This window comes from Sorex araneus, chromosome 6, assembly GCF_027595985.1.
Source record: "Sorex araneus isolate mSorAra2 chromosome 6, mSorAra2.pri, whole genome shotgun sequence".
Taxonomy (NCBI): Eukaryota; Metazoa; Chordata; class Mammalia; order Eulipotyphla; family Soricidae; genus Sorex; species Sorex araneus.
The window spans coordinates 3,129,211-3,144,437 of NC_073307.1; the positions used below are offsets into that span (position 1 = coordinate 3,129,211).

Here is a 15,227-nt window from a genome sequence, read left to right on the forward strand (position 1 = left end):
ACGCACCCACACACGCATGCGCACACATGCACATATGCATGTACACACGTGCACATGCATGCACACACATACACAGATGCATATGCACACACATGCACACAGATGCATGTGCGCACACACGCACACACACATGCATGCACACACACACACACACACACACACTTGCACTCACACATAATTAACTTGTCCAGGACCAAAACACGTTCCCAGCCATAGCGTTTACTGGTAAGGAATGCGTTAGCGGCAGGCGGGCGGAGTTCGGCCCTGCCCTGGGCCCCTGACCTGGGCCCCCGCCCCGGAAGGCGCGTCCTCAGCGGCTGCGATTTCCCACCCGCCCGCTCTGCCGAGTCAGCCGAGTGCTCTGGGCTCGTGCTGCGAGCGGGAGCCCCGGTCAGGTTTCACTGTTACGAACATTCTTTGGGCGCTGCATGTCCAGTCAGGCCGGCTGCCGGGAGCGGGATCAGAACAGTCTCTGATGGGGTCTTAGGGCCTGCGGGGCCGTGCTCTGAGCCCACTCACTCTGGCCGTCAGATCTGCGGGGACGGCACGGTGAGGAGGCCGGTGGGCTTGAGCTTGCTGATGCCGCCGTCCAGGATGCAGATCCTCGGGTACTTCATCTTCACCAGGTGCGCTGCGAACTGAGAGAAGCAACACAGTTACGTTCCTCATCTCCGCTTTCCTCTTTGCCTGCCCCAGGGGGCCACGGCCGGCAGTGTCCGGGGCTTCCCCCTGGCCGGAGGCCCAGGGGCCGGCCGAGGGGGTGCTCGTATGTGGCGTGGAGATAAAGTGCGGCAACATTTCTAGCTTTCCCGTCACACTGCTGCACTGTGTTAGGCACGTGCTCACGCGGGGCTGTGTGTCCGAGCACGGCTCTCCGTGCGCCTCTGGCCGGCTCCGGGGCGTGGCGCCGTGTGTGGGAAACACTCCGGGCGCTGCTCTGGGGCCCGTCTGCAGGGGCCACCGCACCCCGGCTCCTCGCGGGCCCCTTCACGGTCAGCAGAATGTCCCTTCCTGGGCCACACACCTGGCAGTGCTCAGGGCGTACTCCTGGCTCAGTGCTCAGTGCCTGGGCATGAGGCGGGCCGTGTGCAAGGCGGGTGCCTGCTCAACTCTCTCTCTGGCCCCAACAGGAGCCAAATTTTGTACTAATCAACTTTTCTATGTAATCAACTATATATATATATATATATATATATGTATGTATCTCTCTCTCTCTCTCTCTCTCTCTCTCTCTCTATATATATATATATATATATATAATCAACTTCTCAGTCACTGCAAGTGACTTAGTCGCTGTGACCGCACTTGGTCACGGCGGCCAGAGAGGGCCTGTGACAGGCCCTTGGAGCACCCCTGAGGAGCGGCGTGTGAGACGGAGGCCGGGAAGCCTGGTGGGTGCAGGCAGCAGGGTCCCAGGAAATCACCGGCAACCCCCTCCCCCACCCCCAGAGGTGGCCAGGCCGCCTCTGGCCTCACCACTGGCGCTTGTCCACCCCGAGTTTTGGGTCCCCTACACCCAAAGGGGAGTGTCCTGCTGGGTGGAACTGGGTCGGTGATTACAGTTTTTCTCAGAAAGCCCTGGACAGGCTCGTCGTCCTTCTCCCGGGGGCGGGAGCAGCAGGGCGCTGTCTGGGGAGACGCCATCTAAGCCCAAAGGCAGTGGACAGGCGGCGCTGGGCAGCCACAGCGGACACTGCTCAGCGCTGGCCCCTGGCTCTGCACTCAGGAATGACTCCCGGGCAGGCTTGGGGACCCCAGGGGGTGCTGGGGACTGGACCTGGGTCAGCTGTGTGCACGGCAAGCGCCCTCCCCGCTGTCCTGTGCTCTCACCCCTGACCAGTATTTTTCTTTATTTTTGGCTTTTTGGGTCACACTGGGCAATGCACAGGGGTTACTCCTGGCTCTGAGCTCAGGAATGACCCCTGGCGGTGCTCAGGGGACCGTATGGGATGCTGGGAATTGAATCAGGTAGGTCAGCCGCGTGCAAGGCAAACGTCCTCCCCACTGTGCTATTGCTCCAGCCCCTGGCCAGTGTTTCTGAATTCCTGTCGCATCATCGGTATGTCACACTCAGCGTGTCCCGACTTCGCCATGTTCCTTCCCGAGGGCTTTAGCCTCCTCCCACCTCTGAAACACAGCCTGGAACTGCCACGGGCTCTCCTGGATCCCCTCCCCTCTCCCATTCCCGGGCCCCTGCACCCCTCACTCTCGCGGGAGTCTCTGGGCCCCCAGGCCTCCCCCGACCTTGCTGCCTGGGGGTCCGCCCCTGTAGGCCTTTCCTGCCGGGCACTATAACTGCCCCTCGGTGGGGTCGGCCGCCCCTCCCGGGCAGCTGCCCCGACTGGTCAGCAGGGAGAGGCCAGAGGCTACGTAATTACAACAGCACGGGGCTGGAACAGAGACAGACCCGCAGACCAGTGGGACAGACCAGTGTGACACGGGCCCTCAGATACATGATCACGTCACCTTTGACAGAGGAGCAAGAAACGTGAAGCGGAGCAGAAAAAGCCTCTTCAACAAAGGGTGCTAGGAAAACTGGGCAGCTACGTGCAAAATACTGAACTCAGATTTCTGTCTAACACCAGGCAAAAAAGTCAGATCGAAATGGATTAAAGACATCAATATCAGGCCTGGACCCATACAACCAAGTGGAAGCAAAGACAAACAGATGGGGCTACATTACACTAAGAAGTTTCTGCACCTCGAAAGAAACAGCGGCCAAGACACAGAGGGAGCCCATAGAATGGGAAACATTATTTACCCAATACCCGTCAGATAAGGGGTTAATATCCAAGGTATATAAGGCACTGGTAGAACTTTAGAAGAAAAAAAAACCCTCCAACCCCATCAAAAAATGGGGAGAAGAAATGAACAGGAACTTTCTCAAAAAAGAAATACAAATGGCCAAAAGGCTCCTGAAAAAATGCTCCACATCACTAATCATCAGGGAGATGCAGATCAAAAGAACAATGAGACACCACCTCACACCACAGAGACTGGCCACAGCACAAAGAAGAACAGCCCGTGCTGGGCGGATGCAGGGAGAAAGGGCCTCCTCCATTGGTGTGGGGATGCCGCGTGGTCCAGCCTTTTGGGAAAAGAATACGGCATTCCTCAAACACCAGAGATTGAGCTTCCCTATGACCCAGCATTCCCTCTTCTGGGAACATACCCCCGGGCGCAAAAGCCCACAGCAGAAACACCACCTGCACCGTGTCCCTGCAGCCCTGCTCACCACAGCCGAATCTGGAAACACCCTGAGTGCCCAGAACAGACGGCACAGCTGCACAACGCAACACTACGCAGCTGCTAGGAAATAAATGCAGTCATGGAATCTGCCTATAAAGGGATGGACAGTCCATGCGAGTGAAGTGAGTCAGAAGGAGAGGGACAGACACAGAAGGACTGCACTCATTCATGGGATATAAAAAACCCCATAATATGAGACCAACACCAAGGAGAGGAGAAACAAGGGCCAGGACGAAGGGTCCATGGTTGGAAGGTTGGAAGCCTGCCTCAAGGGTCGGGAGGGAGGGCAGCTGGGGCAGAGAAGGGGCCATGTGACACTGATGGTCGGGAGAGATCGTTCTGGATGGGAGAGGTGTGCTGACGTGGGTGAAGAACAAATATGGTGGCCCAGTATCTGTACTGCAAACCATTGTGACCCAAAGGCAGGGGGGAGAGAGAAGGGGGGGAGAGGGGGAGGGAGGGAGGGAGGGAGGGAGGGAGGAAGAGAAAAAGGAAGGGAGGGAGGGAGAGAGAAGGGGGGGAGGGGAGGGAGGGAGGGAGAGAGTGCTGTAGAGGAGGCAGGCTGGGGAGGGGGGCTGTGGCAGGAGGGACAGGGGGATCTGGGGTGGGAGATGTCCCTGGTGGAGGGAAGGGTGTTGGCGCACTGTGTGCGGAAACCCGTCAGGAAAGCTTGGTAACGTATCTCCTGGCGAGTCAATGAAAAAAATGAAAAATTAAAAGAACCTAAAGGCCCCCCCTGAATGTTGGAGACCCATCGAGGGCTGGGCGGGGCCAAGCTCGGCTGGGTCACGCAGGAGGGCAGCTGTGGGCAGCTCCTCGGCCAGGCCTCCCGGGGTCAGCTTAATTAGAGGGGGAGTCACCCGAGCTGGCAGATTCCCGGGGGAGAAGCGTCCCCCCTCCACCTCCTCAGGCATGTGGGGAGACAGGCGGGGGAGTGCTGTCAGCTGTCAGTGCCGCCTCCCCTCGCTTTCACTGACGGTGTGTGTGTGTGTGTGTGTGTGTGTGTGTGTGTGTGTGTGTGTGTGTGTGTGTCACGGTGGGGCTGGCCCAGCCTCTCCTTCCCGGAAGCCAGGACTGGCGCCCCCTGCCCGCATGTGCCAGCCGCAGGAACTGGGCTCTCCCTCGTGCCTCTGCGCCCCAGATGGTGCCCGGGAACCCGGGGGGCCTCAGCAGACACCCTGCCTCGGGACCTGGTGCGAGCCCACAGGCCAAGGGTGGCCGAGGAGGAGGCCGGGCGGGGAGCGCCTCGAGGGCGAGAGGGGCCTGCCGGCACCCCCGGATTCCTCACATACCTGGGACTCCCGCGGGCCGGCGGCTGCTCCTCATCAAAACCCTTCGGGTAGGAGTGAGAAGGGGCCTCGGACATGCTGCTGGCACCAAAGAAGGTCAACAACATGGTCCCAAAGTATCACTGGCAAGGCCTGGGGGCTCCCTGGGCCCGGGGCAAGCGCTGTCCAGCCCCTGGCCTCTCCTTGCAGACGGAGGGGCAGGAGAATCATCTCTGAGACCAGAGGGTGGGGGGAGGGGCTGAGGGCACTTGCCTGGACCGTGGCCAACCCAGGTTCGATCCCCGGCATCCCATAGGGGCCCCCCTAGCCCCCCCCGCACCGCCAGGAGTGATTCCCGCGTGCAGAGCCAGGAGTGACCCCTGAGCATCGCCCCCCCCCAACAAAAACAAACAAAAGGTAGGGGGAGGGTTTGAGCACGGGGCAGGGGAGGGCTGGCGAGGGCGTGGGAATCGGGAGGCCGGCTGGGACCAGCCTGAGGATCCAGGAAGAGGTGGGGGTGGGGAGCAGGGAGCCACCTGGTGACATACACACTCTGCGAATGAGCTCCCAGCCGCAGGGAGTGGAAGCAACACCACCACGGGCCGCAGCTGGCGGTGAGGGACTCGCTCGGCGGATGCTCGGCTTGTCCCAAGTGTAAGTACCCGAAGTGGGAAAGGGACGCCCTGACTCGGAGGCGCCTCCCGTTCCCGTGGAGACACGGCAACTGCCCAACCGCCCACCGTCCACTCAGGCCCCCAGGAAACAGCCCTCACGTTTCTGTTGCTGAGTCAAGTACGATTCACGGACCTAAGTGTCCCGAGTTTCAGAGAAGCACAGCAGGACATGCCGTGTGTGTATGTGTGTGTGTGTGTGTGTGTGTGTGTGTGTGTGTTGGGGGGGGTTGCGACTTCTGCAAGGCCTCTCCAGTGGTGTCATAATTAGGCTACTGCTGTATACCTTCACACTAGATACTTGTGCAAACTCTCAAAACACTTCCGTTCTCTACTACTAAGTATCAAGTTTTTGATATTTAGTGTTTGCACCCGCCCCAACTGCCAGCCGGTTAGAGCCCTTCCTTCTTCACATCCTTAACCCTCCACTGTGTTGGAATTCAAAAGCCATGACAGAATCCCAGCTTTGAAGCCCGAGTTTGGAAAACTTGAGGCACAAAGAAATAAAGCTGAAGTCAGATGAATGAGGTGACTTCCCATCCTGCCATTTATAGTGTGACCTTGAGCTAAAACTTTGATCCCCAGTCTGCTAAAATACGGCGCAGCTGGTCGGCCCGCCGGGCCTGGCCCGCGCTCCTTCCTGCCCGCTCACAGTTCCTACTGCATTTATCTGGGATTCCGTTTGCACTGGGATGTGTCTTTTGCTGCTTTGCTTTAGACTTTCCGTACCCAGAGATTTTTCACACTATTTAAAGTTGCAATTATTTTGAGAGTAGTATCCAATACTTTGAAAAAAAATCTTAAATGCTACATTTAAAAAAGACAAAATTGAGATTAAAAACTGACAAAACAGCTAACATTTAGCTCGATGGCACAGGCGTGTATATTGTGAAATGATCACCCTGATAAATGCAGTTAGCACCCGCCACCGTGCAGTTCCCCTAACTCTAAGGTCTGCTCTCCTCTCGGCTCACAGCAAGTCATCACTCCCGGGGTCACCCTGCTCTACATCGTCCCAAGGGACTTGCTAATGTCCGAATGGTCGTTCTAAATTTAGGTCTAACAACCCTCATGCGTACCGCCCACCCTCCGATCACCTCCCGCCTCCTGCAGTAACCAGCTATCTGTTCCCTTCTGTATCGTGAGTGCAGGTTTTTTTTTTTTTTAATAATTTTCTTTTTTAGATTTCATATGTGAGAATATAGGCATTGTCTTCCTCTAACTTATTTTTTAGCACAGTGCCCTGTAGATCTGCTCATGTTGCCATAAGTGACAAGTGTCATACTTGACAGTCCCCTGCATATGTATATGTACTGTGTATGTGTGTGTATGTATACACAAGGCATCACCACCGTCTTTGTCTACGCCTCGATGATGTGCAGCTCAGTTATCCCTATCTCCTGCCCATTGTAAATAATACTGCAGTGAACATGGGTGCAGATATTGTTTTGAATTTATGTTTTCATTTTTCTCAGGAAGATACTCAGAGCTGGGCCGCCAGATCATATGTCATGCTATTTTTAACATTTGAAGAATTTCCATATTGTTTTTCCATGGTGGCCGGACCAATTTTCCTCCCTATCAAAATAGGCGAGGATTTCCTTTTCTCTATATCCTTGACAAAACTTGTTATTTTATGTCTTTTGAATAACAGCCACTCGAAGAGGTCAGAGGCATATCACACTGTGTTGATTTTCATTCCCTGATGGTTAGAGATACTAGAACATCTTTTCATGTCTGCGTTGGCCATCTGTATGTCTTCTTTGGAAAAATGTTTATTCAGATCCTGTGTTTTTCATCAGATTACCTGTTATGTTTTTCCTATTGGGTTGTGCGAGACAAATATTTCTTTTGAGAAAAGAAAAGCACGGTTTTTATTCTAAGAATAGGAAATTTGACAGAGTAAAATGAGATATGCCTAATGTTTTCCAAAAGTTTGATAAGATAAAGTGAGATGCACAGATTCCATCTATTTTTTTTTCTTTGATAGCATTTCAAGTCATACATGGGCAGGGATGAAATCTGAGTGGTCTCATAACCATAAAATATAATCTAGTGAGTAAGCATTTTATTCTTATTTTGCTTTATGGGTCACACCCGGCGATGCTCAGGGCTTACTCCTGGCTCTGCACTCAGGAATTACTCCTGGTGGTGCTCAGGGGACCATACGGGATGCCGGGAATTGAACCCTGGTCGGCCCTGTGCAAGGCAAACGCCCCCCCCGCTGTGCTATCGCTCCAGCCCCCAAATAAGTGTTTTAAAGGCGACGTGTTTCCGAGACTAATACCACACTAAGATGATCACGTTTTTTTTAAGGAGTCACCAATGTTGGGGCTACAGTGGAGGTTAATTTTATCCGGGTTCATAGTTCTGGCCTTTGTCCAGTCTAGGAGCCACTGGCAGCTCGAAATGTGACTCACTCACTCCATCCATTTCCCGTGGGGGACCCAGTGACACACTACAGCTCGCCACGGTGTCCAGCTGCTCCTCTGGGACGGACTTGCTCGCAGAGGTGAGCGCACGGGGTGTCTGCCACACTGGCCGGTGGGGCTCTGACTCAGGTGTGAGGACAGGATGTGAGTGGCGGTGCCCTGCATTTCCTTCTAGAAAATGCCTTGTTAACATCGCACGCAAACATTTCTGGGGGCTGGGCAACAGCAGAGCAGGGAGGGCACCTGCATGGTGGGCAGCTGAGCCGGGCTCCCTCCCCCGTGCCTCGCAGGGACCCCCGAGCTTTGCAAGGACTGAGCCCTGAGCACAGGGCCGGGAGTAAGCCCTGAGCACTGCGGGATGTGGCCTTCACCTACGCCAACACACAGAGAGAGAGACAGAGACAGAGAGAGAGACAGAGACAGAGACAGAGAGAGAAGGAGGGAGGGAGACAGAGAGGGAGAGAGAGAGAGAACAAGAGGGAGAGAGAGAGAAAGAAGGAGAGAGGGAGAACGAGAGGGAGAGGGAGAGGGAGAGGGAGAGCGAGAGGGAGAGGGAGAGGGAGAGAGAGACAGAGAGACAGGAAAGACAGAGACATTTCTGGCCCAGGGTCGAGTGCAGTGCCAGAGACGCCCCTTGACATAGGAACCTGCCTTCCCTCTCTGGCACAATTTAAAAAATTTCTTTTAGGGGGCTGGAGCGATAGCACAGTGGGTAGGGCGTTTGCCTTGCACGCGGCCGACCCGGGTTCAAATCCCAGCATCCCATATGGTCCCCTGAGCACCGCCAGGGGTGATTCCTGAGTGCTTGAGCCAGGAGTGACCCCTGTGCATCGCCGGGTGTGACCCAAAAAGCAAAAAAAAAAAATTTCTTTTTCTTTGTACCTTAGAACCTGCCCAAGAATTCACCTCTCTCCGGAGGGCTCCTTTAACGATGGCGTGGGTGGGAGTATCTCCACCTTCCTCAACCGTCTCGCCAGCTGAGCCTTCCAGCCACCGAGTCACAGCTCAGCTCTGGCACCTGGCCCTGGGTTCCCAAGAGAGGCCTATCTCCGGCACGAGGCAAGGGCGCGGCTTCCCGGGCTCTTCTGTTAAAAAACTTGACGCACTTGAAGCTCGAACTGAATTCGGTCTGGTCTGGAAACCAGGACGTGTGAGCTGCCCAAGCCCCTCCGACCAACACGGAATCAGAAGAGATTCACCAGCAGCAGCCCGAGGCGGGGTCTGTCTCGGAGCAGGGTGCCAGGGCGAGACGCATTGCAGACAACAGGGATCCCCTGATGCAGACCAGCTGTCGGAGGAACCTGGAGGTACCCGGCTGCATACGGGCCCTCCGCCCTCCTACCTCGGGGGAAGCTGAATTGGGGATGAACGGACTTAGCAGACTTCCTGCTGGGACAGGGAAGCCTCTCCCGGCCCAGCTAACGGAGTCCTCTTACTCTTCCTCCTTCGCTCTCCGAGAGAGGCCGAGGTGAAGCTCTGAGAAGCAGAGCGAGGAGAGCGAGGCCAAAACCACGGGTCTCAGGAAGTGGTTATAACTTTCATAAAACGTCTCGTGGCAATAAGCTGCGAACCGATGGCAATTGTGGGAAGCAGCAAATGACTTAAGTGGTATCAGGTGTCATACGTCCAACACGAATGAGCCGCATTTCTCAGGTCTGTTCGTCTCCTGCACGACTGCAGACAATACACGCAACACATCTGGTCACCGTAGAGTCACTCTTTCATCGTCGCAGTCAAGGCCCTACACTGAGCTACACCCCCTCTAATTCTCTTGTTTTATGTCATGCAACAGACCCTCTGGTCCTAATCTGCCTGCTAACCGGGTAACTTGAACACCAAGAGCCGAGGCGAGTGGTTCCTTTGCTTCTGTGGACTTGTTCAATGATATTTTGCATTTGTTCAATTCAATATCAGAGCCTGTTCCTGTAATGAAGCCACATTCTTTCCCACTTATTATTTTTATTTGTTGGATTCTCCGTCTAAGTCTTCTTTAGCAAGTTTCACCGGAAGCTGTCGAGCTAGGAAAATTACAATCAGCGCCTACTGTTTGGCAAGCGAACAGTTCTCAGGTCCAAACACGGGTCTGACACAACCGTGACAAAGAACGCCAAAGAATCTCTCCCTGTGCCCAGCTGCAGGGCACCCCTGCCTCCGCTCACAGCCCTGAGCTGGGTTCTCTCAGTCTTTTCAGAACGGGCTCGGCCAGCTTTGAAGAGCTGCTGCTTGCGGGTTTTCTCCACAGAGAAGGAGCTGGGCCGACCGGGTCCCTCGCAGGGGAGGGTGGGGACGGGCAGCTTGGACACCTCCAACCTTAGAACGCTGCCCCGCCCCCGTGGGCACAATGCCCTGTGATTCTCACTGCCAGGCTGGGGTGGGCGAAGGCTGGCCATGCCCTGAGGTGCTCAGGGGCTGCTCCTGGTGGTGGTCAGGGACCACCCGCAATGCCCGGGACAAAGGGAGAGTCCGCTGCAGGCAAGGCATGATCTTTAAATCTGCACTAACCCTCTGGCCACACCACCAAATATTAATCTTTTTAATTCTCTTATACTGGAGCTCCGTATCCATTAAGCAAACACTCATATTTCCTCCTTCCCACTGTCACTGGAAACACTAATTCCTGCCTATGAGTTTTCCCACTAAATATTTCATGTGGACAGAATTTACTTTCATTTATCTATTATCTATTTAGCTACCGAGAGTATGCCGAGAGTATCCCGTCCACACGGCAGAGCCTGGCAAGCTCCCTGTGGCCTATTCGATATGCCAAAAACAGTAACAACAAGTCTCACAACGGAGATGTTACTGGTGCCCGCTCGCTCAAGCAAATCGATGAACAACGGGATGCAGTGCTCCAGGCCAGTGCTCCAGTGCTATCTATCTATTTAATGATTACCTATTTTAAAGGACGGAATACCTGTCCTTGTGTATCGGTCTGTTTCACCTCCACGCGGCAGCTCGTGTCACGCTCTGTGTGCTCACCACAGTACCCGCCCAGGGATCACCGGGCCGCTCCGACCTTTGGGCTACTGTTTCCGGTGCTGCTCTGAACACCGGTGCACAGGTGCCATCTGGGTGCTGAGTTTTGACTTCTGGAATGGAAGTGCTGGTCTGATGGCGACTGCACCTCCCTTTGGCAGGCGCTTCTGGCCTGTGAGTCTCTTTTCTCCGGAAGCTGGTCCGTTCAGCATCTCCCGCAGGGCACCGGGGCGCCAAATCTCCACATGTGGGCCAACATCTGGGTGCCCAGTTCGGATATCTCCTTGCGGTCATTAACTTGCGGCTCCTTTGCGGTAGTGATGAGCACGTTCATTTTATCTCACGCTAATTGCTCATTTGAGTGTCTCTGTCTTTGTCTTATGGGGGAGGGGAAATGCCTAGCTGGGCTCAGGACTTACTCCTGGCTCTGTGCTCGTCTGACCATGCGCAGTGCTGGGGATAACACCTGGGGTGGTCACATTCGGGGTGAGTGTCCTTGTGGCTGTGCCACGGCTCCCCCGCAGAATCGTCATCTTCAGAGGAAAATCTTCTCCCTTCTCTTCTCTCCCCCTCAAGTCCATCTGCCCATTTGGAAACGAGGTTGTCTTTCTGCTGCTGGTCTGCAGGACGTGTTTGTAAGCAGAAGCAGAAATAATGTGAGTATATGACTCTGTGTGTGTGTGTGTGTGTGTGTGTGTGTGTGTTGCTGGAATCAAACTCGGGGCCCCAATCATGCAGAGCCAGATCTCTCCTGAAACATGTCCCGGGTCTGGACGATAATGTCATATAATTGACTTTTATGTGTTGATTTTATATTCTGATACTAAATTCTTTTCTGTTTCTTTAGTTTTTGGCTTTTTGGGCCACACTGAGCTGTGCCTGGGCTTACTCCTCTCCATGTAGCTCAAAGGTCACTTCTGGGAATCATCGGGATGCCAGGGATTGAGCCCAGGTCAGCTGCATGCAAGGCAAGTGCCCTACCTGCTGCACTATTGCTCCGGCCCCACAAGTTCTTGCCAGATAAATAACTGACAAATATATTTTTGCCATCTGTGGATGCCTCTTTTTAAATCCTTAAACAGTTTCTTTTTTTGGTCTCTTTGGGTCACGCTGGCAATGCTCAGTGGTCACTCCTGACTCTGCACTCAGGAATCACGCCTGGCAGTGCTTGGGGACCACATGGCTGCCAGGGACCGTACTGGGGCCAGCTGCATGCAAGGCAAACGCTCTCCCCACTGGACTATCACTCTGTTCCCTCAACAGTTTCTTTTAACGCATAAATTTACTATGAAACTCAGTTAATTTTATTGTCATATTACTTGGGGTCATATTTAAGAGACCGTTGCCAAATCTAATGTCATAGAGATTCGTTCCTATGTCTTCTTGTAGGAAATAATTTTAGCTCTGTAATTTAGGTCTCTGCTCCATTTTGAGTTTGTTTCTGTCATAGGGGGAGGTAGGGGACCAATTTTATTCTTTTGCATATGTAAGTCTAATTGCCCCAGATCCATTTATTGAAGAGATAACTAACTTCTTTTTCACTGAATGCTCCTGGCATCACTGTCAAAAATGAATTGACCACTAATGTGAGAGTTTATATTTCAGGGCCATTAACTTCGAATATTCTACAAAAAAAACCCATGGAAGTCCAAACCACACTATTTTCATTACCGTAGTATAAAAGTATTAAGTTCTGAAATGAGAAAACATGACTCACTTAGGTTTTCTTTTTCAAGACTGTTTTGGCTATTCTGGGTTTCTTGAAATCTTTGGGATACAATTTTGCCATGCCACTGTGATTTTGAAAGGGGTCGCTCCGGAACTGTGCTGACACACCTTTCGGCTGATCTAAGGGGACAGAATGACTGCCTGCTCACCGAGAGCTTCTTGAAACTTTTTCAGCAACAATTTATAGTTCCCAGAGTGTGAGTCTTGCTCCTCCCTGTTAAAGTGGTTCTGATGCATTTCTGCTCTTTTCCATGCTAGAGAGAATGCGATTGTTCTCATTTCTCCTTTGGACTGTTCCTTGCTGGAATACAGAAATACAACGGGTTCCTTGTGTTGATTTACATCCTATAACCTTGCTCAGTTCATTCACCGGCTCTAACAGGTTGTGGATGAGAATGTGATCTTGGCGGGTTTCGATGTAAGATCAGACCCACAGCCAACACGGAGTTCAACCTCTTACATCCGGTTGAGCGACGTCCCCTCACACTCCCGCTGCTCCCGCTGAAGGGACCGTCCCTGGACAGAGGGCGCCGCCGGAGTGCGGCCACACTGCAGGGGTGTGGCCCTTAACCTCAGGAGCCGTGTAGAGTCACAGAGTGAGACACGTGCAGGGAGTGAGCTGTGGTGAGGCGCCAATCGCTGTGGTACGAGACCTCAGAAGCTGAGGAAAAGTCCACCCGGGCTCAGCAGGCCGCAGCCGCTGACTGTCGGAAGGTGAGGGGTCACCGCGGGTGGGACTCTCTGTGTCAGCCCGAGAACACCAACACCAGCTCTCATTTCTACATCGGCCACTTCCCTGCCCAGCACAGTTGCTGTGGGGTGCGGAAAGCTGCCTGTGGCCCTGGTGAGCAGACAGCGAGCAGTGGGCTGACCCGGCAGGCTCTGAGGACAGTGCTCGGCCCGTAAGGCAGCGTGGGAGTGAGTGTTTGCCCGAGACTGTGCGCCAGGCCAGTGAGCTAGGCCCTGGTATCTATTTTTATTTCCTTTTCGTTCCCAACTGCTTGGCTAGAGTCAATCTCAATCCTTCTCAGACTCTCCCGACAAACTGGAGAGACGGTCGCCTCCGCCGCACCAGGAGGCAGAGAGAGAGAACACACACCGGTCCTGCCGCCCGACACGGCTGCAAAACCTCCAACGAAACACTGGGGACTGCACAAGGCAGTGAGTTTCGAGGACGAGACGCCATCACCGAGTTTCCCTGACGCTGGGAACCCGACAGAAACCGACAGGAACCAAGCAAGGCACAGACTCGCGGCACGGAGAGGGAACACGGAGCATCATTAATCCCTTGACGTAAAGAAGGACTTGGCAAAATTCAAGTTTTTTGAATTATACAAAAACGTTATACAAACTCGCCCCAGGGCGTGTTCCTGACCGTGACGAAAGCTGCCAATGAATAAAACCGATGTCATCTCATCCCTATGTGACGAGGACTGTAGGGTTCGGGCCCCCGTGACCCGCGCGCTCGCCGCTCTTCCTGGACACGTTTCCGGTGGTCACGTCTCTGGACAGCTGGGTGTGGCCGGACATCGGGGAGGCTCAGGGCAGAGAAGGGCTTTGCGGCCACAGTGGACGGCCCCGAGGGCGCTCCTTACCCACCCCACTCACCCCACTGGGTGCTCAGCCTCCGTCAGGGGCTGCCTCCGTGCTGGGGCGACCCCTCGGCTGCGGCCCCTGCCGGCCGCTCCCTGGGCCCCTCCCGCTGGCCTCTCTTTTCGGATTGGACTTTCCGAGTAAGAAGGGCCTTGTCTGCCGCACCTGCTCCTCTCCTGCTGTCTCCCCGTGCTCGGACCCCGCTGGATCTGATTCACGTTGTTACCCCGGGGGAAAGCGCGACCTCATTTCTGTGTCCCCGTGCGGGAGGGCCCAACACGGCACCCAGCACCCAGCACTGCCCAGGCCCCCCGCCGAGCCCCAAACAGACGCACAGTTGTAGATGGCGGGTCCCACACAGCAGCAGCCGGGTCCCCCCGACTCACTCCCCCCTCTGACGCCCACCCCGGGACACTCACCTGCGCCATGTGTGGTCCCGAGTGGCCCACGACGACGATGACCTTCCCGCGGAAGCCGGGCAGCAGGGCGGCGTGCGGGCCAGTGCTCAGCTCCCCGTCCGCCGTGACGGCCGTGCTGAACGGGACGTTGACGCTGCCCGAGATGTGGCCCCGGATAAAGCTGGCAGGGACACGCTTAAGGAAAACACTCTTCGGCCGGTAGGCAGGCGGGAGCGAGGCAGCGGCCCCTCAGTGCTCCCGCGAGCACTGTGGGAGGGAGGGAAGGCTGGTGCTGCCCGGGGGGTGAGAGGGACGCTCCACAACGGGCAAGAAAGGCGAGAAAAGGCAAGAGAAATGACACGGGGACGCGCAGGTGGCCGGTGGGTGACGGCCAGCTCATCACACGGCCCGTGGGCATCTCTGACTCTGGCGGCCATGGAGTCCAGACAATGCCCCAAGAGCCCGCCCACGGGAGGCCACCGTGCCACGGGGGACAGCACTGAGCCGTTGGGATCTCGGCGGTGCTGGGGGTGGGGAACTCAGCCCCGCGGAGCTGCCACCCCGGCCTGCTTCTCCCGAGCCGTGTGCCCGGCGCTCTGCAGCCAGAGACTGTTTGCTATTGCTCAGTCTCACCCCCGGGTGCTCGCGACCTCGTGTGACCTTTAATCAGACTCACATGTTGGCCTAACATTGCTCAGAAATAGAAGAATACATTCAAGGGCCGTTTAAAAGTAAACTGAAGGGCTTGAGTGCGAGCTTTGGCTGGAAAGGGACGGTCGCCCAAGCGCCCCAGGAGAGGACAGTCTAGACTGGCCTACGTGACCCCGCGGCGGCCTGAACCCCGAGAGGACACTCGGGAACTACCCCCGAAGAGACAGCAGGGGGGTCCCGGAAGCAGGGCTGATGCAGGGG

General features: G+C 55.1%; 1 protein-coding gene across 1 annotated transcript in view; it reads right to left on the bottom strand.

The window, feature by feature from the left end:
* Positions 1–231: 231 nt before the first annotated feature.
* The window catches only part of TBCK (TBC1 domain containing kinase), a 154,760-nt gene continuing 139,764 nt past the window's right edge, over positions 232–15,227 (bottom strand). Inside the window, exons 25-26 of the mRNA XM_004612696.2 lie at positions 14,337–14,496; positions 232–638 (exon numbers count right to left, since the gene is read on the bottom strand). Of these exons, the coding sequence (XP_004612753.2) occupies positions 528–638; positions 14,337–14,496 (271 nt within the window). The 3' untranslated portion in view covers positions 232–527. The remainder of the gene's footprint in view (positions 639–14,336; positions 14,497–15,227) is intronic.